The sequence below is a fragment of the Eptesicus fuscus genome, chromosome 23, assembly GCF_027574615.1.
Source record: "Eptesicus fuscus isolate TK198812 chromosome 23, DD_ASM_mEF_20220401, whole genome shotgun sequence".
In the NCBI taxonomy this organism is placed as follows: Eukaryota; Metazoa; Chordata; class Mammalia; order Chiroptera; family Vespertilionidae; genus Eptesicus; species Eptesicus fuscus.
In genome coordinates this window covers 11,117,089-11,145,065 of record NC_072495.1, presented here as the reverse complement: position 1 = coordinate 11,145,065, position 27,977 = coordinate 11,117,089, and the positions used below count along the sequence as shown (strand labels likewise).

Sequence of the window (27,977 nt, the reverse complement as noted above, 5' to 3'; positions counted from 1 at the left end):
TCTCCCCTCCCCCAGCCCCAGCCACCAGGAATCTAGTTTCTGTCTCTTTGGATTTGCCTGTTCTGGAGATTTCACATAAAAGAAATTGCATAATGTGTGTCATTTTGCATCTGGCTTCTTTTTACTTGGTGTGTTTACAAGGTTCATCCATGTTGTAGCGTGTATTAATACTTCATTCCTTTTTATGACTGAATGAGATTCCACTGTATGGATTTCTCACTTTTTGTTTATCCATTCATCCATTGTTGGACATTGGGTTGTCTCCACTTTTTGGCTATTATGAATAATATTTCTATGAACATTAGTATGCAGGTGTGTGTGCAGATGTGTGTTTTCATTTCTCTTACCTATATACCTAGGGGTGGAATTGCTGGGCCACATGGTAATACTATGTTTAATATTTTTAGGAAGTGCCAGGCTGTTTTCCAATGTGGCTGCACCATTGTATATTCCCACCAGCATTAAATGAAGTTTCCAACTTCTCCACATCCTCACCAACACGTTATTATTTGTCTTTTTTATTTCAGCCATCCTGGTGGAAGTGAAGTGGTATCTCACTGTGGCTTTGATTCTGGCTTTGATTTAGAGAGAGAGAGAGAGAGAGAGAGAGAGAGAGAGAGAGAGAGAGAGGGAGGGAGAGAGGGGGGGGCAGGAGAGAATTGACTCATAACAGAGTGGCCCTTGGAGCACCTAAGAGGATTGGAGCACTGAGCTCCCATGGGTGGCAGTGCCCTGGCATCCGGCTGCCTTGGGCCCTGCTCATTCTCAGAGGTTACATGGTCTCTTCATTGATTCTGTGAGTTACCCGACAGTCTTCAAATAAAGTCCCTTTCCACGTAAGCTAACCAGAACCAGTTCCTATGGCCACAAACCAGAGATCATGACTGATATCATATTCAAGCCCCTTGGTCACTGTACATCCTGAATGCCTGGTCTCTTGTAATCCTTCACTTCTCCCTGAATAGTCTCCTCACTCTTGTCCCTTTCCCAGACACACCCTCCTGCCCATCACCCAGTTCTATGCCTCTAAGATGCAAATTTATTCCATTTCGCCTTCATTTAAATAGTCAAGTTTAACCTCCTTGATTCAGCACACAAGGCCATCCATAATGTGACCACTGCCTTCTCTGGCCATCGCCCCCAGGTAGCCCTCAGATTGGCTTAGAGTCCTCGCTTATGTAATTTCTCGTCTGCCTTCCCTGATCTCACCTCCTTCCCACCCATCGGCTCTGGATGCCCCTATATTATGGCACAAGATGTATAATTATTGACGCTTCCCTCGCTACAATGTAGCCTTCTTAAGCGCAAGAACCATGCTTCGTGCCACAGTGTGTCTCAGCTTAGCACACTGTGTTGACACTGCGGTCACTGTCAGAGGATCTGCAGGCCGCACTGAGGAGGGGGGGGGTGGTGGCAAGCATTCGCCGGAGCTTTCCTGCAGCAAGGCTGCCTTCTGGCGATCACCAGGGGAGGCGGGCAAATGCGTAAACGTGATCGTGCATGAAGGAACGACAAGATCATGGAGAAAACCGTGCTTACGTGTTTAAAAAACACTGGAATCCCTAAAAAGTTAAGAAGAAGACATGCCGACTCAGGCTGAAACCTGCTGTGAGCGTTTCCACCTTGTGCTGCGGCCACTTCAGGCCTGGCTCCACACCTGACGGGACGTGCGTACGGCTTCTGGCTCTGATGCACACTGTGCCCTGTCTGCATGCCCTCCCCACTCGCTTGCCACGTGGCTCTCAGCTTCTCTGCACTTGGGGCCCGAGGTGCACCACCCCACCCGCTGCTCCCCTCACCAGGACGGACACGCTGGCCCAGGGACACGCCACAGCACACGCTTCTGTGCTGTCTGACCTGCTGGCGAGGAGCAGGTACTAGTTGTAACCCATCTCGTCCCTCTCCCAAAGGAAGCAGCCCGACTTGCTTAAAGAGAACGGGATCCACACATAAATACCATCCTGTGGCCTGTGACTTCCAATCAGCGCAACAGGAGAGCAGGAGGGCGCGGGCAGGACACGCCGGCCCAGCCCCTTTCCGTGGCGACCTGGGTGATGAAGGTCCCCACTGCAGCGTCAGTGACTTCCAGCTACGGAGAGAGGCAGGGGAGCCCCTTTCAGCAGCTCAGGAAAACAAAGCTCAAGGGGACAGGGACCCCTCTAGGAACTGTCCCCTCAGGTCGGTCCCTACACTCAGTATTGCACTGCTGTTAAAGAAGGTTGCATCACCCTGGGCTGTTTTCTTCCTTTCTTTCTTTTTTCTTTTTTGTAATATTCCTTTAAGCTAAGCTAGCAGAGGGTATACGACCTATGAGTCGGGTGGCAACTTGCTGCAGATCCCCAGTGCCTGGATCTATTTATTGCCGTCAGTTTTGAAGCAGCTGCCCCTAGGGAAACGCCGGCCAAATCCCTGAAGAACGAGCTCAGGCGGAAAACACCAGTGTCTAGGGTGGCCGTGGCTTAAGGACACAGACCTTTAAAATAAGACCCACCTGCATTGCCTCGAGGTGTTTGCAGAGGACAGACAGCAAGTGAGGCGGCCCGGGAGCAGCGGCCTGACTGGCCCCAGGAGCATTTGCAGGACGGAGGGCAGACCATGGGAATGATTCAGGGGTCACTGCGTCAGAAAGGGGGTACAGGTTGCTGTTGTTAATCCTCACCCGGGGGTTTTTTCCCATTGATTTTTAGGGAGAGTGGAAGAGAGAGAGAAAGGTCAATGTGAGAGAAACACATCGATCGGTTTTGCCTCCTGCACGAGCCCCGACCAGGGCCCAGGCCGGGGAGGAGCCTGCAACCATGGTACATGCCCTTGACTGGAATTGACCCTGAAACCCTTTGGTCTGCAGGCCAACACTCTATCCACTGAGCCAAACCAGCTAGGGCACAGATTTCGTTCTTTTAAAAGTTGATTTATTGGCCTGACCAGTGTGGCTCAATCGTTGAGCATCAAGGTTTGATTCCTGGTCAGGGCACATGCCTGGGTTGCGGGCTCCATCCCCAGTAGGGAGTGTGCAGGAGGCAGCTGATCAAAGATTCTCTCTCATCATTGATGTTTCTATCTCTCTCTCCCTCTTCCTTCCTCTCTGAAATCAATAAAAAAATATATTTTAAAATTGATTTTAGAGAGACAGAGAGAGAAACATTGATTTGTTGTTCCACGTATCGAGGCATTCACTGGTGGATTTTTGTATGTGTCCTGACCGGGGATCGAACTCACAACCTTGGTGTATCCAGACGATGCTCTAACCCAGTGGTCGGCAAACTCATTAGTTTGCTGACCACGGCTCTAACCAACTGAGCTACCTAGCCAGGGCCAGATTTCTTTTTCTTTTTTTAAATCTTGATATAATTTTAGATTTCCAGGAGAGCTGCAAAGGCAGAACCGAGAGAGTCCCTACGGACCTGTCACCTAGCTTCCCATGGGCGCACGTCTTATGTAACCAGCACACAGTGATGGAAACTAAGAAATTAACTGAACTGCACCCTGCACTGCAGACTTCACGTCACGTCACCAGTTTCTCCAGAAATCCCGTTCCCACTTGGCGTTTCCCCGCTGTGTCCCCTCCGTCTCCTCCCATCGGTGACCGTCTCCCGGTCTTTTCTTGTTGCTCGAGACGGTTTTGAAGAGAACCGGCCGAGGACTGTGCACAGATCACTGTGTTTGTAAACATCTGTGGGAGGAGTGGATCCTGGCCTGCGAGGCACAGCAGGCTCCGGCCTGGGGAGCGAATCGGGGGCTGCTGTTTCCGGGTGGCCCACGAGCTAGAAAAATGGTTTCTGCACCTTTAAATGATTGAAATAATACAAAGGAGGAGATGGCTTTGTGCTACGTGGGAATTCTCTTAAAATCCACGTCCGTGTCCATCTGATCGGCACGAGGCCGCGGTCCTTCTTTCCCGAATCACCCGTGGCCGCTTCGCCGCTGGCCCGGCTCAGGAGCTGAGACACAGCCCATCTGCTGACCGAGCCGCAGCGTGTACTCCCGCCCTCTGCAGGGGCCGCCTGCCGATCCCCACGGAGAGGGCCAGTGAGGACAATGGAGAGGGCCAGTGAGGACGATGGAGAGGGCCAGTGAGGACAATGGAGAGGGCCAGTGAGGACGATGGAGAGGGCCAGTGAGGACGATGGAGAGGGCCAGTGAGGACGATGGAGAGGGCCAGTGCGCTGCTGTTGAAAAGCCAAGTCGGCTCCTGGAAGGGCACCGAAGCTTCCAGTTCACTCATTTGGTCAGCCCACAGTGCTTACTGAGGGCCCGTCGTCAAAAACGCTGGGATTAGGAGAGGTTCGTTCTCTCCAAGTCTCCCCCAGTCTCAGGCACCGTGTCTGCCTGTAATAATAATAGCTGCTGTCCTATTTTAAGCGCTGCCTCCTTCCTGCCAGTAGCCAGCTCTTCCATTGCACCGTCTCCTCTCATCCTCACCACCACCCTGGGAGTCCGGCGTTCCGGGAGGAAACTGAGGTTTAAGAGATGAGCTGCTCCCGAGGGTGCCCAGGATGGAGTAGGTAGGAGAAGCAGAAAACCCTCCCCCAGCGCTGAAGCCTGCGTGGGAGGGGGCTGGGAGTCTGCGGTGGGAAGTGGGGTTTGTGGGGGCGGCTCATGGTGGTGCTGGGAGGACCACTGCTGTTCTACCTGCCCCTGAACTCGGCCAGCGATAAACTGGGGGGGTCGGCCGGTGGCCAGGGGCCCCATCTGAAATAGTATTCTGTTTGCAAAGGGACGTCACCACGTGCTTTTTGGTGCTCAGGGTTTTGTCCCTAAGGCTTGATGTACGAGCCCAACAGTCCTGTCTCCAGTCTCCTTCCTCCCTTTCTGGCATCGCTGCTCGGCCACCCATAGCGTTGGCGAGTCTGAGTTCTTTGCTCACTTGGAGGGAGGGTGCCCTTGGATGGATGTCCTTCCTCCCCACTGCCTGTGCGGCCCGGCCCGGCCCGGCCCGGGGCGGGGAGAGGCCCTCCTGGGCTGCTCTCCGCGCTGGTCAGACGAGTTGAGAGACAGCAGGACCAAAGGGCCTGCAGGAAGGAGTCCCGAAGGTGAGATAGGGCCCCACAGGCCAGGCTGGGCTGGGAGCCGAGTGGGAAGTCATCGGCAGGGATCTTGCTGTCCTTGATATTCTGGCAAGGACCGCAAGCTGACCTTGAGACACAGGAAGCTGGCTCAGCGCAGGGGGCGTGGCTCAGCCTGGGTGCGACAGTGGTCCAGCCACGGCGGGTCCAAGTGGTCCTTGGTCAGTTCTGCTGAAGACAACTGCCCCAATATGTGCAGCCGATAAGAACAAAATCAGAGTGCGCGGGCTCGATGAAAGAGGCCTCTGGAGCGTCTGATGTGGCTCAGCGGTTGAGCGTCAGGAGGTCACAGTTCGATTCCCAGTCAGGGCACATGCCTGGTTGCGGGCTCCATCCCCAGTGGGGGGCGTGCAGGAGGCAGCCGATCCATGATTCTCTCTAATCATTCATGTTTCTCTCTCCCTCTCTATCCCCCTCTCTCTTCCTCTCTGAAATAAATTTTAAAAAAAGAGAGAGAAAGAAGCCTCTGGTGTCTAGACTGCATCCAACTCTGAGTTGTTGTTTTAAGAGAACAAGTCATTTGGGGTTTCCTGTTGCCTAAAATGTCCCTGAGAACGTTCTAACTGGCTTGCTGTTTGGTAATATGTCTCTGAAGCCCTGAGCAGCTGCAAAACTGATTCACAGAGCTTGTTTTTTTGTTTTAAGAACAAAATGTAAGCTAGCACTGGTGACACAACGAGACGCTGTCTGTCCCGAGGTCGCAGTGACACAGGCTGGTCCGGGGCGGACGGTTCCAGTCTGCCGTCCAGGTAGGCGCCAGGCAGCGGGGAAGGCTCAGAGACGCTGCCCGGAGACTAGCCGCTCTGGGAAGGCCCTGGTTTGGGCGGGGGGCCTGCTGGACTGAGCATGTGTGGGGGATAACATCGCGCACATTCACCTGAAAAAGGGGACCTGGTAACTGAGGACAAAACTCTAAAATCAGACCATAACTTCCACCTGTTTACGCAACGACAGCACTTCTTTTTTAAGGTCAAAACACCGCTAAAAACGTAGTGTGTTCCCTAAACATCCCCTGAGCTGGGGGGCTGGCCCGTTTCTTGCCTTCTGCGTGTTCTGAAGCCCACGGAGGGTGAGGCGGCGGACCTACCGGGCCGGTGTCTGGTGTGGGGGGGGGGCGCGGGGGGGGGCAGGGCGGCCCGTGGTTGCGGGTCCAGGTGCAGCGCACACAGGGTGCCTTTGCATCCTCTCTGACAGTTGCCACCGCGTTAAGCATGGCCGGTGGTGCTCTTCATAACGGCACGCACAGCTGCTGGGGTGTTTTGCTGATGAGAAGCCGTGAGCAAGAGACTCCCAGGGGCCCTGACAGCAGGCAGGGGCGGTCCCATCCACATGGGCCACTGTAGGCCGGGGCCCGGGGGCATTCGCGGGGAAGGGAATAGGTCACCCGTGTCCTAGGAAGGCCTGCTGCGGGCTGAGGCTCCTGGGGCCCACACCACCGCCCGCTCCCCCTCAGAACCCTCTCCGGCAGCCTTGCCTGGCTTGTCTGTTTCAGAAACAGTGGAACGTCCGACTTGGTGAATCCCACTGCTTACCAGAAATTTGCTTTTAATGCCTACATGTTGTAAAGGCTGGCATGGGGGTAGGGAAACACGGGGCAAGGACTGCCCTTTGGAGGGAAATAAAAACCCTCCCCCCACACACAGTCCTTTGTCCTTCAGACATCCCTTGGCCCCTCGCTGACCTCAGCATCTTGTGCGAAACCGGGTGCGAAGCTCAGGCCCAGAATGTCCGTGACGAATATTTCCGCGGTGATCTCGTCTGGGAGTTCCTCTTCCAAGCGCACTTCAGGCCCTGACAGACAAGAGAACGCAAGTGTCTTCCCAATGATTGGGTTTCTAACGCGCGAGCGTTTTCCCAGAAATACAAGGAAGCGATACTCATAAGGGAGAGGTGCTTTGTGCTGTGGTTTGGCTTTGATTCCTTGAAAATCCCCGGAGGGCAGGGGGGCGGGGGTGGTTGGGGGAGTACTGGTTACAAGCCTTCCTTTATGGTTTGGGCCACTGGTGTCCTGAATCTCTGCAAACCTCACTGGAAAGCCTTAACCACGTGGTATTGCCGATTTCACCATTTTGAGGCTCTTAGGAATACGTAACAATTGGGAAAGTTACATTCTGACCCCCCCCCCCCAAGATCACAAGGAACGGGGGAGGGGGGGCGGTGCAGGTTGGCGGTGACCCATCAGATCCCGGGGTCTAGAACTAAGTTCAGGCGCACTGTCTCACTTGAAATTGGGGACGGGACGGCCCAGCCGGTGTGGCTCAGTGGTTGAGCGTCAACCTATGAACCAGGAGGTCACAGTTTGATTCCCGGTCAGGGCACATGCCCTGGGTTGTGGGCTCCATCCCAGTAAGGGGCCTGCAGGAAGCAGCCCATCAATGATTCTCTCTCATCATGGATGTTTCTATCTCTCTCTCCCTCTCCCTTCCTCTCTGAAATCAATAGAAACTTAATAAAATAAAATAAAAAGATATTGGGTACAGACAATACAAGAGGGAGAAGGCAGGCCGGTGAGAAATCGTTGCTCCTTACTCCAGGCTCAGTAACAGGGTGGCTCTGACCACCGCGGCGTCACCGGCCCAGCGTGCGGGGCTTCACTGGAGCCATGTGCACACAGGCAGCCCCGGAGCAGGGTCTGGATGGGCTCCTCCTGAGCTTAACTTTGCAACCCACACTTCAGGGCCATTTTCCTCCCTCTGGTGGAGTAGAGGGAGGCAGGAAATCCTCAGGAAAGGAGAGAGGGATGATCATTAAAAACTTTAAAGTCGCCCTAGCCAGCTTGGCTCAGTGGATAAAGCATTGGTCCTCGGACTGAAGGGTCCCGGTTTGATTCAGGTCAAGGGCACATACCTAGGTTGCAGGCTTGATCCCCGGCCCGGTCGGGGCGCGTGCGGGAGGCAACCAACGGATGATTCTCTCACACATCGATGTTTCTCTCTGACTCTCCCTCTCCCTTCCACTCTCTCCAAAAGTCAATGGAGAAAGAGCCTCAGGTGAGGATCAACAACAACAAAGAAACCTTTAAAGTCTGGCAGCTTGAAGTTGGGCTTGTGCTGCCTACCAAGTCATTGTCCGCTTCTAATCAAGTCCCTCTGGACAATTCCTCTTCTTCTGAAACAGCTTCCGACCTGTATTCTCTACCGGCGGCCCGTCATCACCCACCCGAGCCGGGAAGGTGAAGACGGGGGCGGTGGTGTAAAGGAAGCAGCCGGGCCAGCGGCAAGAAGGAGGGACAGACACCGGGACCATGGCCTAGACATGGCCACCGCTCGCTGGCCCTTTCACAGCGTGTTCATGGCGGGTTCCCGGCAGACTCGCTGTGTCGTGTGCAGGGTATGAAGGAGGGCGGCTCGCACAGGCCCGGAGAGACAAACGCACTTAAGCCGACAGCAGATGAGTGAGCGCAGCGGCCTGCCCGGACAGGACAGGACGGGACAGAGCGGCCCCAGTACCTTTGAGGGAGGAGGCGGCCGGCTCGGATTTCCAGCCCTCGGGATTCAGGCCCAGCAGCGTGGCGAAGCAGTCGGACAGCTCCTCCTCCGTCATGTGCTCCCCTGGGCATCGGAAAGGAAAAAGGTGGCTGGTCAGCTCTCGCGACTAAGCCAGATGTCAGAGCTTAGCATCAGCACTGTGAGGTCTGAAAGAGAATTACTCTACGATTTCCTTCTCTTTTAAAAAAGGAAAGAAAAAAAAAAAATATATATATATATATTTCAGAGAGGAAGGGAGTGATAGAAACATCAATGACAAGAGAGAATCATTGATTGGCTGCTTCCTGCAACCTCCCACCCCCACTGGGGACTGAACCCACAACCTGGGAATGTGCCTTGACCCAGAATCGAACCATGACCTCCTGGTTCATAGGTCGACGCTCAACCACTGAGCCACAACGGCCAGGCACGATTTCCTTTTCTAGAGCCCTGGCTCAGTTGGCTGGGCATCGTCCCGTGCATCGAAAGTTGCCAGTTCCATTCCCAGTCAAGGCACATGCCCAGGTTTGGGGCTCTATCCCTAGTAGGGGGCATGCAGGAGGCAACCTATCTACGTTGCACTCTCACATTGATGTTTCTCTCTCCCTCTGTCTCTAAAAGTCAATTTTAAAATCTTTTTAAAATATATCTGGAGAGTCCCGTGTTGCAGTCACATATACGTCCTGATATGGGGTTAAAAATGGGACTCCCACACGGGACATTCTTTGGGGCTTGTATGGAGACATCAGACAACTTTCTGATCAAGACTAACCTCGGCTTTCCTTCGAACTCCCTCACAACCCTCGATCCCCGGGTTTGACTAAGATAAAGCGATTACCCACAGAGAGAGCTGGCGTGACTTCCTCACATAAAATAATGAGGGAAACAGCAGGGGGGAAGGAAAAGCATTGGTTTCACAACTTCGCCTCATCATCGCCCCGTGGGATTGCTGGCTGGCACTTTTATTCCCACTTGACAAGTGGGGACAGGGAGCCTCGAGGTGCCAGGAAGTGGGGGCATGACGGGCATTCTTCAGGCCTCCAGGTTAGCATCCTTCACGCTCCCCCACCTGTGCTGGCCATGCGGGTCACTGAGCGCATCCTGTCAAATTAAAGAAGCTGGAGGGGCGGGGGGGGGGGGGTCCTGTCTCCCCAGCTCGCCTCTCTCCAGGGGGAGTGGCCCAAGGACCTTGTGAGATAACCCGATTTGTGTGTTCACCTTTAGTTAGAAGCAGTTTCAGGAAATCCTCTCTTCGAATAACTTTCTTTCCTTCCGAGTTGGTATAGCCCAGAATGTCGAAGCTCTCCTGGATGGCACTCATGGTGTTACCAAAAGGTGGCCGGTGGTTAAGGTAAACTTTCAGGAAATCCGGTAAGTTGATTTTGTCAATGACCTCTCCAGTGTCCACATACTCACTAAATTTGATTTCATTAAATATATCATCGATCTAGGGAAGAGGTAAAAAACAAAACAAAAAACAAAACAAAACAGGAAATAACTATGGTAAGCAGAAAGGCACCCTTTAAAATATATATATTATTGATTTCAAAGAGGAAGGAAGAGGGAGAGATAGAAACATCAATGATGAAAGAGAATCATGGATCAGCTGCCTCCTGCACGCCCCCCACTGGGGATGGAGCCCGCAACCCTGACATGTGCCATGACTGAGAATTGAACCGTGACCTCCTGGTTCATAGGTCGACGCTCAACCACTGAACCATGCTGGCCAGGCTGGCACTTTTGATATATTCTAAAAATCGGAGGGTAACAGACAAATGTGTATTTTGTGGGGGGTTTTACTTTTCATTTTTTATTCAATTTATTGAGGTGACACTGGTTGACAACAGACAAATGTTCACAGTCAGTTCAGAACATGTCTGTTATGGGGTTGATTTTTTGCAAATTTGATACTATATATACACTGAGTGGCCAGATTATTATGATCTCTGAACACGTAATAATCTGGCCACTCAGTATATATATGTGTGTATATGTGTATATATATATAAAAATATATATGTGTATATGTATATATAAAAATATATATATATATTAGAGGCCCAGTACATGAATTCGTGCATGGGTGGGGTCCAGCCAGCCTGGCCAGGGGGAGGGGACATGGGTGGTTGGCCGACCTGCCTGCTGGTTGAACTCCTGGTCGAGGGGACAATTTGCATATTAGCCTTTTGTTCATAGGATATACACTGAGTGGCCAGATTATTATGTGTTCAGAGATTATAATAATCTGGCCACTCAGTATATATACACACACACATATATACACATATATATATATATATATATATATATATATACATATATATGCATATATATACATATATATACATATATATATACACACACACACATACATATATATATATATATATATATATATCCTTTCTTACCTTTAACACTGTCTTAGTACCCAATATTTTCAAAGAAACCACATATTCTCAATGCAACATTCTGGGAATGATCTTTTGAAAATGTTACATCATTGGTTAGGATACCAATGAACTACAATTGATAGTATAAAAGTAGCTTTAAACGGTAACACTGTCTCAAATATAGCATTTAGTGAGCTTATATTATACATAACTGCATGTTATATTTGCATGTTAGATTATGTATAATTTTATCTATAAATAAAACACTATCTCGGAGCATATTCTTTACATATTGTACTATGTAATTTTAAGTGTTATTATATACACATGCTTCTACTCACTGGGCCATTGGAGACTGGGGCTGTAGGTATGATCTTTGATGACAGACCGAGGTTCAAACCCTGGGTCTGCCACTTTCTACATGACCTGGGGGAGTAACTTAACATTCCTCATCCTCGGTTTTCTCGTCTTAAAACACTTGCATTAGACTGTTTTGAAGCTAACTACGACCACGTGTGTAAAGTGCTAAACGTAATGCCTAGCACATAACAAGTACTCAGCAAGCAGTAATTACTCCTGTGGTTATGCTTTGTTTTTAATCCTCACCTGAGGATATTTTTCCACTAATTTTTAGAGAGAGTGGAAGAGAGAGGGAAAGACAGAGAGGAATATCGATGTGAGAGAAACACATCAATTGGTTGCCTCCTGATGAGCCCCAACCAGGGCCCAGGCCGGGGAGGAGTCTGCCACAGAGGTATGTGCCCTTGACTGGAATCGAACCTGGGATCCTTTGGTCTGCAGGCCGATGCTCTTTCCACTGAGTCAAACCAGCTAGGGCCTGTGGTTATGCTTTGTATGTCCTTGCCACTTATATGTAATTATACTCTCTCTATATAAAAGCCTAAGCGACTGTTCGACCATTTGACCGTTCAACCGGTAGCTATGACGCACACTGACCACCAGGGGGGCAGATGCTCAATGCATAGGCATGGAAACATGGAAGAGACTGATGAATCTCAGAGGGAATGGGGAGGAGGGAGGGTGGAAAGAGATTAACCAAAGATCTTACATGCATACTAGAGGCCCGGTGCATGGATTCGTGCACCGGTGGGGTCTCTCAGCCTGGCCTGTGGGGACCAGGCAGAAACCAGCAGTCTGACATCCCCCGAGGGGTCCCGGATTGCGAGAGGGCGCAGGCCAGGCCAAGGGACTCCAATGATGCACCAGTCTGTGCACTGGGCCTCTAGTATATAAATTACACTTTGTAAGTACAAAAATAATACAAGTGACACATGTAAAGTATAAATGTGATATATGATCTGACTCAGTTCAGAAATAGGAGACTAACCCAAAGGAACCCAAAGGAACCCAAAGGCCTGAAGTCACTCGTGCCCAGAGCAGTGCAAAGATCCGGTGTGTGTCCTCAGCGTGATCCACTGCTTGGGGATTCACCTCTTACTCCTCCCCTGCGTGACTGATCAAGAACCACTGCTCAACGGGCAAAGCTGGCAGTTTCAGCATCACTGACATCTCTTTCCCGAGCCTACTCTGCAAGTGGTAGGTGAGAAGGCAGGTTCTGCTGCGTGTCGAAACAGAGTTCATGCTTGGAGAGGAACCTCAGAGACGGAACCAGAACACCGAGTGCCTTCCCGATGCCCCAGCATGACACTGCCCGGCCCGGGGTGCTCGGCTGGCCTGTGCCGGCATTCTCTCACGGGCCCACCCTCCACTAAAGCAGTGGTTCCTCTGATTCACCCAGAAAGCTAAAACGTCCTGATGCCCAAGTCCCATCCCCAGAGATGCTGATTTAACGGGCGTGGGGTGGTGTTGTGGTTTTTATTTTATTTTTAATTTTTATTTTGTTGTTGTTGACCCTTACCGAGGATATCCTTTCCATTGATTTTTATTTATTTACTAGTGGCCCGGTGCACGAATTCATGCACATTGAAAGGAAATTAATTAGAAGAAATATTTTAATATCACTATTCACCCTTTCTCTATAATAGAAGTGTCAACCAAATTCACGATCGACAATGGCAGATCGAAACACATGCATGCAACTGGCACCAGTGAGAGCTTTGTATGTATCACACGTGCGAGTCAACCTAGCCTTTTATAGATATAGAATAAACTTGCTTAATTAGACCTGCTTCTGATTTAGCTAAACTTTTTACAGCCTAGTGAAGCACCCCAACTTCTCTTTCAGGTAATTTTCAGCAACACAGCAGTAAATATAACATGATCCAGATTATTGTAGATCATGCAGGGAGAGCAAAGGGTAAAATATTTAACTGCAGTAGTGTTTTGACTGTATTCTGTGCAGTGAGAAAACCTGAAGTCATTTTCAAGGTCCACCATTTCTTACTTCTTTTCAGCCGGGTCAAGTTTCTAAGCTTTCTAAATCTCTGTTTCCCTGCTAATGAAAAGAAAATAGGATTCCACCGAGTCTCCTATCTACCTACTCCAGGACTTCTGTGAGGATCAAATGAGATGAGGCACTGGAAATGCTTCACAGACATTTGGTTAAAGTGTAAAATGTTTCCACCTGGCTATAAAGCAAGTCGTGTTTCTGCGCTAAAGAAACTCCAAAGGTGCTAGTTGCTAGGGAGAGGAAGCCGGCCGGGTGTCGCTATGTGACATCATTACCCGGACAGACACTTAGCATATTAGCCTTTTATATAGAGAGATTTTCCATTGATTTTATTGATTTCAGAGAGGAAGGAGAGAGAGAGAGAGAGAGAGAGAGAGAGAGAGAGAGAGAGAGAGAGAGAGAGAGAAACATCAATGATGAAAGAGAATCATTGATTGCCTGCCTCCTGCACACTCCTTACTGAGGATTGAGCCCGAAACCAGGGCATGTGCCCTGATTGGGAATTGAACCTGTGACTTCCTGGTTCATAGGTCGACACTCAACCACTGAGCCACAGGGGCCGGACTCCTTGATTTTTAGAGTGGAAGCGAGGGAGGGCGGGGAAGGGCTTGAAGGGTGGCCAAGGAAGGTGCCAGGGGTGAAAAGGCAAGCAGGTTGCTGGCCTGGCTCCCCCCATGCTGCCCATCCAAGTGGGAAACTCTGATAAGTTGAGAACCCGCCATTAGAACCAGCCCGTGCTAAGGGGAGAACAGTCAGGGCAGGCATTTTATTCAACAGCTTTTCAACATTCAGACACACAGCACCTGGCCCTCCGTGGCACTGCTGCCTGGCCCGTGACATGAGGGCAGCCTGTGCCTGGTGGCCAGAGCCCCAGGCCCAGGGTGATTTCACGGCCGCTTCTGACATCCACCCCACAGGCCTTCGGGCTGGTGATCCCGCCATCGACGGCAGGAAGCCATCGATGTCCTCAGAATTATGTTTCATAATTAAGCTTTATAGCCTCCCTGTTAACAGGAAGGGAACACCGTGCATCTGAACGGAGGCCATCTCTCGCTTTTGTAATGGCGCCTGGTGTGAGCCGGGTTCTTCTGTGACAGTTCCAGAGACTCTGGGAGGGCTCTCCCCCTCCTCCCGCCCACTCCCGGTGCACAGAGCTCTCTGGGACGTGCTCCGCAACAAGGAGACAGTCTTTTGTCACAGCATCACCTTCGTGTTGCTGCCCCAGCGCTTCTGCGCTGACCTGGGGCAGGCGAGGAGGGGCTGAGGGGCAGGTGTCAGGGCTGGCCAGGGGCATGACACAGTCACATCTGGAGACGCCTCTGCTATTTCTGCATCATTGTGTGACTCACAGCTGCCCTCTGCTTCCGCCAGTAACCACATCTGGATGACAGCTGCCTCTCCGTCCAGGGACACGCCACGGAGCGCCAAGTCCTGCCCACTGGACGCAGTCGCCTTTAGTGCCCGGCCACAGTGCTGTCTCCCTGTCGTCTGTGGTGGGTGACTCAGAAATGAGGCCACCGCCCAATCACAGGGCCCTTCCTGGTGACCTTCTCCCAGCTGCTCATCAGAGGCCGGGCCTCAAACACCTCCGGGACGCTTCCCTGCCTCACGTGAAGGTTTTTAAGGTTTCCAAATCAGAATGACAAGTCTTTCATCTTGTTCCAAACCCACAATCAAGGGTCAGCGAAGGGCCCGCAGCTCTTTGAAAACTCGATCCTGCCTTGCAGCTGCACCCAGAAATAGTGTGGATAAAGGACACTGGTATTCAGATCTTATAACACAGAAATCCACACCTGAAACCTGTATGATCCTATTAACCAAGGTCACCCCAATCACTTTAAATAAATAGATAGGTGATAGATAGATAGATAGATAGATAGATAGATAGATACATAGATAGATACATAGATAGATAGATAGATAGATAGATACATAGATAGATAGATACATAGATAGATGATAGATAGATAGATAGTTAGATAGGTAGATAGACAGATACATAGATACATAGATAGATACATAGATACATAGATAGATAGATGATAGATAGATAGATAGATACATAGATAGATAGATAGATACATAGATAGATACATAGATAGATAGATAGATAGATAGATAGATAGATAGATAGATAACAAACACTGGCAGTTCCTCAAACAGCTCACCACGGAGTCACCATTGACACAGCCATATCCCTCCCAGGTATGCATCCAAGAGAAGTCCAAACGCCTCTACTAGTACACAAAGACGTGTAGGCAAATACTCAAGGCAGTATTACTCCTAACAGCCAAAAGGTGGGAACAGCCCAGGTGTCCACCAGTTGATGAAGGGAAAGAAACAAGAGGTGCCCTGCCCATATGAATGAGGAGAATAAGATTTATCCATAAAAAGGAATGCAGGACTGATTCACGCTACAACGTGGGGGCACCTTGAAAACACAGTGAGAAGCCCTGGCCGGGCGGTTCAGTTGGTTGGAACATCATTCTGTACACCAAAAGGTTGTGGGTTCGATTCCCAGTCAGGGCACATACCTAGGTTGCAGGTTTGATCCGCAGTCAGGGAGCATATGGAAGGCAAACAATCAATGTTTCTCTCTCTCTCTCCCTCTTCCCCCTTCCTCTCTCTCTCTAAAAATCAATAAAAACATATCCTGAGGTAAGGATTTAAAAAATTAAAATAAATATGTGTGTGTGTGTGTGATTTAAAATACTAATAACCATTAAGCCTGTGCAGAGGGACTGTAATTGTTTTCTTCATTCCACTTATATATCTTTTCTGATGTGTTAACATTTAAAGTCAGGAAGAAACCCAATCAATTGCATTTTTAAAAAACATGTTCTTATTGATTTCAGAGAGGAAGGGAGAGGGAGAGAGGGATAGAAACATCCATGATGAGAGAGAATCATCGATGTGCTGCCTCCTGCACACCCCCCACTGGGGATTGAGAAGGCAACCTGCATGTGCCCTGGTTCACAGGTCAGTGCTCAACCACTGAGCCACACTGGCCGGGCTCAATTACATTTGAAATCACAGTTTCTCTGTGGAACACTCTACTGGGAGTGTCGCTGGTGCCCCTGTGGACCCCACCGCCACCCCACAGCTGGGGGTGCTTAGGGAGGTCATGCGGAGATGTCATTGTCTGAGCCCCAACTCCCAGAGGCAGCCCATCCCCACGGGCCAGGTTAGCAGCAACCAGACAGGGACTAAGGGTCAGGTCACTAAGCTCTTCCTGCGCCGAGTGCTTCTCCGGCATCGCCTCCTTGGGCCCCCCCAGCCCCGGCCCGATCCGCTAACTCCCAGACCCACGCTCTGACCCACTTCCGCCCTTGGTGGTGAGGAACCTGTCTCTTAGGAGTATCTGCAGGGGAGTGTGTTCCTAAGGAGCTCGTCTGCTCGTCCCAGAACCTTCCTCCTGAGCCACTGACACAAGAACAATATTCAATGCTTTACGCTGACCCGAGCTCGCTGTTCTCCGGGGGCCGTTTTCCTAAAGAGCACATCCCACCGCCGTCCTTGCCCGCCTTCTGCCTACCTTCTCTTCCGATGGGTAAAAGCCGATCGCTCTCATGACAAAAGGCACCTCCGACAGGCAGATGTGTTCCGACACCTTCCTGGCCTCCATTGTGTCAATGCCTTGACTACGGAGCTGCGAGTAGTAAAAATAGTCTTCCAGCTCCTGCGTGGGGATAAAATGGAAACACAGCGTGCATTGTGGCTTAAGTGGGAAGCATCCATTAAGACTTCAAGGACATTTTCTAGAAAGTAGATTTTGAGCTCAGTGGGGGGGGAGGGGGGGGGAGAGGGGGGAGAGAGAAAGAGCTTTAGGTGGGGAAACAAGAGGGTTAACCCCCGGGCACGTGTGTTGTGCAAACTCCTAACTAGATGTTACCAGGCAGTGTTTACTCTGAGGACGATTACCCTGTAGAATTTTCCTTCCCTGCCTCCAGACACCAGGCCATAGAACGGGATCAAGTCTTCGCCCCCAAGAGAAACGGCTGCCTCCAGGGCGCTGGAACGGGAGCAGAAACGGGGCTGTTAGAAAGCTCTCGAGCACCAGCAGCCTGGGCCGGGGGCCGCCGGGCACTGCGGGCCTCCGAAGGCTATTGCGGGGCGCAGCTACAATTAGGGTCTCTGTAAACCTGTTAAGAAAAAGCCCTCCATGATGAAGCCAAAAATGAAATATTCTATTCCAAGCGCAGCGCCCGGTGGTACAGGTCAAACGCCTCACTGATGGTGATACCCGCTCGCAGATGGCAGAGCAGGTGCTTGGCAAGGTGTCTGCGGACCTTCGGGGACCACGCCTCTCCAGAGGGAGGGCTCCTGCGTGCGGAAGCCACCGTCCTCCCTGCACAGCGGCTCCGCCCGTGACGCTAGACCTGCATGCGGCCAGGGCCGAGGGCACTGGGTGGTAGAGGTGAACTGCCAACGCTAATTGCTTCCATGAAAACTCGGGAGGCCACAGGGGACCCAGGCCAGTCGGATAAAAATAACCCTCTGCTCTCTAACACCGGGTCAGGTTTTCCAAAAATAGGCCCGTAAGGTAAGAAAACCTACTTTTGTATGAGACCGCCTTTGCCTCACATAGAATGCTAATAATAATATGAAGTCATTATAATAACCCACTAACTGGATCTCTGCTAACCAGGCCATTAGCCTCCTTGTGGGTTATTAAAACACACTGCAGCCGGCCAGTGTGGCTCGGTGGTTGAGCATCGACCTATGAACCAGGAGGTCAGGGTTCCATTCCCGGTCGGGGCACATGCCCAGGTTGCGGGCTTGATCACCAGTGTGGGGTGTGCAGGAGTCCATCAGTGATTCTCTCTCATCATTGATGTTTTTCTCTCTCTCCCTCTTCCTTCCTCTCTAAAATCAATAAAAATATATATTTTTTAAAAACCATAACACACTGCAGTGTAGACCACAGCAGGGAAGTGGTTTAGTATCTAGACTCTGGGCTCCCGGTTCTGCCCCTTGCAGGTAACGTCACCTTCCTGGGCCTCAGTTTCCTCTTCTGTAAAGTGGGAATAATTGCAGGGTCTGCCTCACAGGTTGCTGTGAGAATTAAATGGATGCAATAAAGGATTTGACAAGAAGTCCTTTATTTTTTTAAAAAATATATTGTTATTGATTTCAGAGAGGAAGGGAGGGGGAGAGAGAGATAGAAACATCAAGGAGGAGAGAGAATCACCGATTGGCCACCTCCTGCACGCCCCCCAGCGGGGATGAGTCCGAAACCTGGGCGTGTGCCCTCAACCAGGAATCGAACCTGGGACCCTTCAGTCCACAAGCTGACGCTCTATCCAGTGAGCCAAAATGGCCAGGGCAAGAAGTCCTTTACTTTTGTGCTGTGATGAGTGTCTGCTGAGGTGTGGGCTTGAATCAGAAAGACGGCGAGAACCCCCACCACCACTCCGTCACCGCTATGCAGGTCACGTAACCCCTGGGAGCTAGTTTCCAGGCCTGTACAGTGGGGACGGCGACAGTGCCTCCCTCCTGGGCAGCTGTGAAGATGGTATTGGACAGTATGTGGAAAGCACCTGAACAGGGCCTGGCCCGGAACAGACTTGGTATGAGTAGTTAAAAATATTACTACCGCCGAAACCGGTTTGGCTCAGTGGATAGAGCGTCGGTCTGTGGACTCAAGGGTCCCGGGTTCGATTCCGGTCAGGGGCATGTACATTGGTTGCGGGCACATCCCCGGTAGGGGGTGTGCAGGAGGCAGCTGGTCGATGTTTCTCTCTCATCGATATTTCTAGCTCTCTATCCCTCTCCCTTCCTCTCTGTAAAAAATCAATAAAAATATATTAAAAAAATAAAAATAAAAAAATTATCACTACCGTTGACTGGGAATGGACATGCGCCTCCACCTCCCACAAAACTGTCCCCAGTCCTCTTGCTGGGGCCCTGCACAAGGTCTGTGGAGCCGGCGTGTTTGCCAGGTGGACCTGGGGACCTAGCCCAGTCTTCATGCGGCTCTTGGCTCTGATGTTAGCCATCGAGGCAGGTGCCCAGCTGGGAGGGCTCCGTCGCTGTGGCCTCCAGGACAGGCCCAAGCCCAGTCCCAACAGGCTCTGTGGGCAGGGAGGACACTGTGGCCATGTGGCTCTGGAGGAGCGCCGGGTAAAGGCCAGAAGTAACACAGAGGAGCCTGCCAACACCAGGGATGCCCAAGGGGACAGGCTCACAGGAGCCCCGTCCTCTGTGAGCAGCCTCTGGTGGTCCCAACTACACCATGTCCCCTGCGGGCAGAGTAGCAAGCTTTCGTCACCACAGGGGCGACCTAGGGCAAGGCCTGAGTCCTTCTGTTTTTACATTCTTAAAAAAAAAATAGTTTTATTGATTTCAGAGAGGAAGGGAGAAGAGAGACAGAATCATCAATGATGAGAGAGAATCACCAATTGGCTGCCTCCTGCACACACCCCCGTCGGGGACCGAGCTTGCAACCTGGGCACATACCCTGACCGGGAATAGAACCGTGACCTCCTGGTTCATTGTTCCACGCTCAACCACTGAGCCACACTGGCCTGGCAACGCCTGAGTCCCTGGTCACCTCTGTAACCGCGGCCCTGGCACAGTGCCCGGCCTTGGTCGGGGTGTAACACCTGTCTGCTGTTGCTGAGTATTAAGAAGGGGTTCTGTGCTGGACCCCTTCCTCTCAGGGCCAAGCTGCTCACCCAACACGCACCTGAGGTTGACTTCCCACTGCACCACAGACAGATCCTGTCCTCCGGCCGTGAAGATGTAGTGGCCATTATGGGAGAGGGCCATCCCGGCCGTCCCGTTTGGGTGGCAGACGATAGCACAGGTCTTATGGGGATTGCCATCTATCGGTAAGATCTGGAGTCCGACCTGGAAAGGAATAGGCAATCGGATACTCAGGCTCGGATGAGCAGGTCCCGGACTGGGCCCGGCACCTTCACAGTGACCTTCCGGTCTGTCACTGGGAAGACCCCTGTGTCGGGAACCGGCTCAGGGTGTGTGAGCCGCGTTTCAGGTGGCAGAGGGTTCGCACGCACGGACCCCTGCAGGGTGGTCCCTTAGGAGAGAGACGCCAGGTTCCAGCAAGGACACAGAGGGGAGCTTTCCTCTCGTCTTCATAGGCGGATGTCCAAGTTTTCCAGAATAAACATTCTACGATGTTATGCTTTCCCGTATAGGTCACTCATTAAATGCACAAATAAGTGTAACTAATTTGTATGCCTTTATAAGATTTTTAAAAATATGTTTACTAGTGGCCCAGTGCACAAATTTGTGCACATTGAAAGGAAATTAATTAGAAGAAATATTTTAATATCGCTATTCACCCTTTCTCTATAATAGAAGTGTCACCCAAATTCACGATCGACAATGACAGATCAAAACACACACGTGCAATTGGCACCATGGAGAGCTTTATACATATCACACATGCACGAGTCAACTTAGCCTTTTCTATATATAGAATAAACTTGCTTAATTAGACCTGCTTTCTGATTTAGCTAAACTTTTTACAGCCCAGTGAAGCACCCCACCTTCTCTTTCAGGTAATTGTCAGCAACACAGCAGTAAATATCAACATGAAGCAGATTATTATTATAGATCACGCAGGGAGAGCAAAGGGTAAAATATTTAACTGCAGCAGTGTTTTGACTATACTCTGTGCAGTGAGAAAACCTGAAGTCATTTTCAAGGTCCACCATTTCTTACTTTTCAGTCGGGTCAAGTTTCTAAGCTTTTTAAATCTCCATTTCCTGGCTAACGAAAAGAAAATAGGATTCCACCGAGTCTCCTACTCCAGGACTTCTGTGAGGATCAAATGAGATGAGGCATGGGAAAACACTTTTCAGACATTTGGTTAAAGTGTAAAATGTTTCCACCTGGCTATAAAGCAAGTCGTGTTCCTGGGCTGAAGAAACTCTAAGGAGGCTAGTTGCTAGGGAGAGGAAGCTGGACATTGCTACGTGACGTCATTACCCGGTGCCCACAGCCACTGTTTCTGGGCTGGGCTGGGCTGTGGGCTGCATTTTGCACCATGGGGTCTCAGCAGCATCAGCTGCAATTTGGTGGGCTGTCGCTCCAGGCTGGTGGTGGGGCCTGTGTCCCACTTTGGGGAAGCCAAGTGTTGCTTTGTGAGCACCAGGTCCATGGTGCCATTTCTCTGTAAATGGCCAGTACTCATCACAGTAGCTCCTGCGTTGAGCGTCTGCCCCTTGGTGGTTAGTGTGCATCATAGTGACTGGTTGGATGGTCAGACACTTAGCATATTAGCCTTTTATATATACACTAGAGGCCCAGTGCACGGATTCATGCACGGGTGGGGTCCCTTGGCCGATTTGGGCTGTCTCCTGCCCTGATTGGGGCTCGGGGCCAATCAGGGCTGGCTGGCCAGGGTGAGGGGCCATGGGAGGTTGGTGGGGCCAATCGGGGCCGGCTGGCTGAGGGAGCATCTGCCCCCTGGTGGTCAGTGCACATCATAGTGACCAGTGGACCAGTCGTTCGGTCACTTAGGCTTTTATATATATAGATTGATTGATTTCAGAGAGAGGAAGGGAGAGGGAGAGAGAGTTAGAAACATCAGTGATGAGAGAGAATCACTGACCGGCCGCCTCCTGCACACCCCCTACTGGGGATCAAGCCTGCAACCCGGGCATGTGCCCTGTCAGGGAATTGAACTGTGACCTCCTGATTCACAGGTTGATGCTCAACCATGAGTCACACTGGGCAAGCAAGATTTTTTTCCCCACGTAAATAAGTCGGGAAGAATAAAATCCTTTGGGGGACCATGTGTCTGCTTGGAAATGCCTTCTCAGAGTCACCCTCACTTGTCTGTGGCAGTTGTCAGTATCACCGTGGACCCGGGTGGAGGGAGCTGGACTTGGCTAGGAAACCAAGCATCCTTGATAGAATCCTTGGGACGGACCGCCACTCAAAACACACAGTCGCCTCCCAGAGGCAGGCGGAGCGGAGCGTACCTTGTCTCTGTTGATGAACACCAGGTAGCGCCTCTGCAGCTCGATGGCGGCTTTCACGGGGAGGACCTGGATCTGCTCCATGGGAGACCCGTAGACCGGCCCCAGAAGGGTCTTCCTGCAGGAGGAAGAGAGCCGTTTCCCATCCTCAAATCACCAGCCGCCTTTCGTGATCCCCTGCACATTTCCAACTGTGCGTTTCCTGCCTTGTCACTCAGCAGAGCCCGTCCATAAGGCGCGCTCTCCGCGCTGCTCCAGCTGCTGTAAATAAGGGCAACAGCTCCAAACAGCGAGGGCCCCCGGGGAGCCTCTGACTGGCCTCCTGACAGCTGAGTGAAGGGAACATTATGCCTCGAGAACGTGTACATGAACGAGGGACGAGGGATGGGAAAAAGGCCACAGCGAGGAAGTGACACTGCTGGCAGGAGGTGTGCAGCGCCCCTTCCCAGTGGCAGGCCCGGAGATTAGAGGGAGATGTGCCGGTTGTTCCAGGCACCTGACACCCGGCCTCGGCACATCACACAGATTTCCAAAACTCCTAGCTGCGAATCAAGTGGTAATGAATCCCACCCCCCCACTCCAACCAGCTGGCAGGCTTCTTTAATTCAGACTCTTACACTAATTAGGAATTAAATCTGAGGTGAGGTTCCCAGTCAGGACCTTAAGCCCAGTGCTGGATTTCCCGAGCTAGCAAAACCTGAGCCTCGGGACCCCTTGCTCACGCCTTCTGAAGCTCTGGAAGGCCCTAGCCTTTATTTATTTACGTTTTAACTAGAAGCCTGATGCATGAAATTCGTGCAAGTGTAGGCCTTCCTTCCCCAGCTGCCGGCACTGGCTTCCCTCTGGCACCCGTGACCCGGGCTTCCCTCTGGCCGCCAGTAGGCACCCGGGACCCTGGCAGCCCCAGCTTCATCCAGAAGGTCATCTGGAAGGACACCCAGAAGGAGACCGGTCTAATTAGCATATTACACTTTTATTATTATAGATCCTCACCTGAGGACATGCCCTCAGTGATTTTAGAGAGAGAGGAAGGGAAAGGGAGAGAGAGAGAGAAACATGGATCAGTTGCCCTCCTGTATGTGCCCCGTCTGTGGACTGCACCTGCCACTCAGGTATGTGCCCTGACCGGAACCGAACCTGAAACCCTTCGCTGCACAGGATGATGCTTCAACCAACTGAGCCATACTGGCCAGGGATCTAACCATTTTTTATTCTTAATTATGTACCTTTTTAAAAAAAGAGGGTCCACAAAATCTAATATACTCACACCCCACTACACCTGGATGTGTGCTGTGTAAGGCTGGTGGCTATCTCATCTTATTGTATTACGAGCCCCTCACTGTTCAGGGGTTTTGTTCCTGTGTCCCCTGCACCCAGCCTGTGTCTGGTGGGCACAGCAGACATTCTCCAGGTATATGTGCTGAATAAATGAAGAGCAAATCCATTCGACAGCCATTTTTGCACCATGTTAGGTGCTTGGGACACAGAAATGAGTAAGATTTGGTTGAATTACATAGTGGTGATGGTTGCACAACTTGGTGAATACAATAAAAACCATTGGGGAAAAAAGTAAATTTTATGGCATGTGAATTATATGTAAATTTAAATTATAAACAAACTAGTGACCCGGTGCACGAAATTCATGCGGGGGTGGGGGTGGGGGTGTTCCTCAGCCTGGCCTGCACCCTCTCCAATCTGGGACCCCTCGAAGGATGTCCTACTGCCGGTTTACAGGGATCGGGCCTAAACCGGCAGTCAGACATCCCTCTCACAATCCGGGATGGCCTGCTTACCCCCAAAGCCCCCCCGCCAGCCTGATCACCCCCAACTGCCCCCTGTGCCAGCCTGCTCACCCCCAACTGGCCCCCCTGCTGGTCTGCTTACCCACAACGGCCCCTGCCATCCCATCCTGGCCTGATCATCCCCTGGTGACCCAAGGTCCCAGCCCCTCCTTTTTTTCTTTTTCTTGTTTTTATTTTTTCAGCGCCTCCTTGAGCGGAGGCCAGGGCAGGCTGGAAGCAAGTATCTAGGATTTATTTATCTTCTATAATTGAAACTTTATAGCCTTGAGCAGAGGCCAGGGCCGGCCAGGGCAGGCGGGAAGCTTGGCTTCCTCCATTGCCGGGGCAACCCAAGCCTCCTGCTTGCTCCAGCTCCGTGGCCGGCTGCCATCTTGGTTGGGTTAATTTGCATACTTGTTCCTGATTGGCTGGTGGGCATGGCTTGTGGGCATAGCGGAGTGATGGTTAATTTGCATGTTTCTCTTTTATTAGTGTAGATAAGGCCAAGTGATTCAACCTGTACCTTATGCTCTTCTGGTAAAACTACAGGCCCGGTGCACGACATTTGTGCACTTGGGGGTGGGTTCCTAAGTCCAGCCTGTGCCCTCTCACAGTCCAGGAGCCCTCAGGGGATGTCCGACTGACCACTTAGGCCCACTCCCCAGACATCCTTAGTGCTGCTGCGAGGAGGTGGGAAAGGCTCCCGCCACCACCGCTGCACTTGCCAGCCATGAGCCCAGCTCAGGGCTTCTGACAGAGCGGCGCTCCCCCTGTGGGAGTGCACTGACCACCAGGGGGCAGCTCCTGCATTGAGTGTCTGCCCCTGGTGGTCAGTGCACATCATAGCAACTGGTAGTTCCTCCGTTCGGTCGATTTGCATATTAGCCTTTTATTATACCGGATAGGGAAAATGATAGTATTTACACCCTGAGACTGTGGTGAGCACTAAATAAGTTAATATATATAAAGCACATAGTAGGAGCTGTACAACTATTACCTGGTATTGTTAAAATACCTAGCCCTGGCCAGTGTGGCTCAGCTGGTTGAGCGTTGTCCCGTGCAATGAAAGGTTGCCAGTTTGATTCTTGGTCAGAGCACATGCCTGGGTTGTGAGCTCAACCCCTAGTAGGAGGTGTGCAGGAGGCAGCTGGTCCATGTTTCACTCTCACATCAATGTTTCTCTTTCTCCCTTCCTCTTTCTCTAAAAATGAATTAAAATTTTTTTTAAAAATCTAACAATTTCATAAAATTAACATTTTTCTTCTGATTAAAAAAAGTATCACATATTTATTGTGAAAATTTTCAAACATGTTGGCGTAAAGCAGAAAATCTAGCCATAAGTACATTGCTGTACCCTTTATCCTAAGAGAATCATGGGAATAGTTTAGTTATTTTATATATATTCTAACCTACATAATTATAATTTGATATGAAAATCTATAAATTAAGTAAGTATGGTTTTGTATGAAAATATATTCATGCTTATTTGGCAATTTGCTTCATCTCATGTTATATCTTGGAGATTTTTCCATGATTCTCTGCAGACAGCTTATCTTTTTCTTTTCTTTTTTAAAAACATACTTTTATTGATTTCAGGGAGGAAGGAAGAAGGGAGAGAGAGAAACATCTATAATAAGAGAGAATCATGGATTGGCTGCCTCCTGCACGCCCACTACTGGGGATGGAGCCCGAAACCCGGGCATGTGCCTTTGACCGGGAGTCGAACCCGGGACTGCAGGCTTATCCACTGAGCCAAACCACTTGGGGCTTCTTTTCTCTTTTCTAAAAACAGCATCATGTTGGCCCAGGCCAAGGGAGCTCAGATGGTTAGAGCACCATCCGGATACGCCAAGGTTGCAGGTTCAATCCCGGTGAGGGCATTTACAAGAAGTACCCAGAATGCATAAATAAGTGAAACAACAAACAGATCTCTCTCTCTCTCTCTCTCTCTCTCTCTCTCTCAATTAAAAAAATAAAACTTGAAAAATAAAAGCATCATGTTTCAGTGCACTGACAAGCCACCATCTAACTAATCCCCTATTAATACACATTTGGATTGTTTCCATTTTTAAAAATATTTTCAAACAAGACACCCTTTGACTTATGTCTTGGCACACTGTGAGCCCTTCTGGGGCCGAGTTCCTGGAAGTCAGAGATACCATCAAATTTAATCGAGGGTAACGGATTGCGCTCCCTAAGGTCGCCCGATTCCAGCCCCGCCGCAGCGGCTGGGGAAAAGTGCCCCTCCAGACGCCATCGATCATTTTTATCTTTGCTAATCTGATTTGTGGGAACGGTGTCTTGCTCTCATTTGCATTTGTGCGATTCCAGTGAGCATCTGCTCAGGTTTATTGGCCTTTCCCTGTGAACCGCCTCTCCGTGTCCTTTCAAATATTTTCAGTGCATTTGAAACCTGTTTTTAGATTCATCCTGAAAAGACAGTTCCTTCCCAGCTAAGGTGTGGTTACAGGCTTAATTATTCCTGCCACTTCCAGGGCTTTTCGTGAGGGGTTTCCCTTGGAAGGATGAAATGTTTGACCCAGAGGTGGTGGTTGAACAACAATGTGAATAAATATACTCAGTGCCCCAGACTTGTCCACTCTAAATGGTTAGTTTTATCTCGATACATTTATTTCTTAAGAAAGTTACTGCCCTGGCCAGTGTGCTCAGTGGTTACAGTGTCGACCTGTGCATCTAAGGGTTGCAGGTTTGATTCCCGGTCAAGGGCACCTGTGGGAGGCAACCAGTCATTGTGTCTCTCTCACATCAATTCTCTCTCTCTCTCTCTCTCTGTCTCTCTCTCTCTCTCTCTCCCCCTCCCTTCCACTCTCTCTAAAATGTCGATGGGAAAAAATATCCTCTGGTGAGAAGAAAGAAAGAAAGAGAGAGAGAGAGAAGGGGAGGGAGGGAGGGAGGGAAGGAAGGAGAGAGGGAGGGAGAGAGGGAGGGAGGAAAGGAGGGAGGGAGGGAGGAAGAAAGGAAGGAAGGAAGGAAGGAAGGAAGGAAGGAAGGAAAGAGGGAGGGAGAGAGGGAGGGAGGGAGGGAGGGAAGGAGGGAGGGAGGGAGGGAGGGAGGGAAGAAGGGAAGGAAGGAGGGAGGGAGGGAGGAAGAAAGGGAGGGAGGAAGGAAGGAAGGAAGGAAGGAAGGAAGGAAGGAAGGAAGGAAGGAAGGAAGAGAGGAAGGAAGGGAGGAAGGAAGGAAGGAAGGAAGGAAGGGAGGGAGGAAGAAAGATCTTTCTGCTAATTCCAGGCTGATTTTCAAGTGCAGAAACTCCTGAGTGTGTGGCTCCAAGTCCTGGTCGGTGACTGTGGGCGGAGCTTCAGGCCTGGCGCCTTCCCCCGTCCACGTGCTCAGCAAGCTCCGTCTTCTCAGGACTGGGCACGTCTACAGAAATTCTCTGTCCAGTAAGTTTGTGTCCATTAACAGCGACATATGAAGACTCTGCAATCTTCCTAAAACTCCTTTTTACACATTTCCTTCAAATGCTTCCTTCCCCGTGTTTTCATAGTTGTTGTTTTTTAATTGAGCTGGATTTCTCTCCAGTTCCGCCACAGGACAGGGCACTTCTCAGTCATTTCTCCTTGTGCCCTTCTAGAAGGAACTTTAAAAAGTTCTGGGTGATCGTGGCCTTTGGGGGACCCAGTTTACTGAGATACATTTTTTAAATGACCTTCTGAAGCCTGGGGTCAGCTGCTGCTGACCACTTTCCTGACCCCCTTCTCTGGGCAGGGTCACGAGAGCATTCTCACTCTGTCTCTCCTGCCTCAGTGCCCCTGCCCTCCCCAGCCACGCCCAGGCGGCAGCCAGGCCGCAGGCGGAAAGAGGCTGCCCCGTAGGGATGACTAGGTAGGATCCCCAAGCCAGGCCTGCATCAGGGCCCACTTGTGCCAAGTGGACAACAGAGTCAGAGCCAGGCTCAAGGGCCCAGCCCTGCTGCTTGACCTTGCTTCGTCG

The 27,977-nt window shown here is 50.8% G+C and overlaps 1 protein-coding gene across 1 annotated transcript in view; it reads right to left on the bottom strand.

The window, feature by feature from the left end:
* Positions 1-6,590: 6,590 nt before the first annotated feature.
* Positions 6,591-27,977, bottom strand: part of CFAP251 (cilia and flagella associated protein 251) — a 48,656-nt gene continuing 27,269 nt past the window's right edge. The window contains exons 16-22 of the mRNA XM_054712716.1: positions 22,246-22,360; positions 19,980-20,143; positions 17,213-17,303; positions 16,827-16,970; positions 9,749-9,977; positions 8,513-8,614; positions 6,591-6,854 (exon numbers count right to left, since the gene is read on the bottom strand). Coding sequence (XP_054568691.1) covers positions 6,718-6,854; positions 8,513-8,614; positions 9,749-9,977; positions 16,827-16,970; positions 17,213-17,303; positions 19,980-20,143; positions 22,246-22,360 — 982 coding nt within the window. The 3' untranslated portion in view covers positions 6,591-6,717. The remainder of the gene's footprint in view (positions 6,855-8,512; positions 8,615-9,748; positions 9,978-16,826; positions 16,971-17,212; positions 17,304-19,979; positions 20,144-22,245; positions 22,361-27,977) is intronic.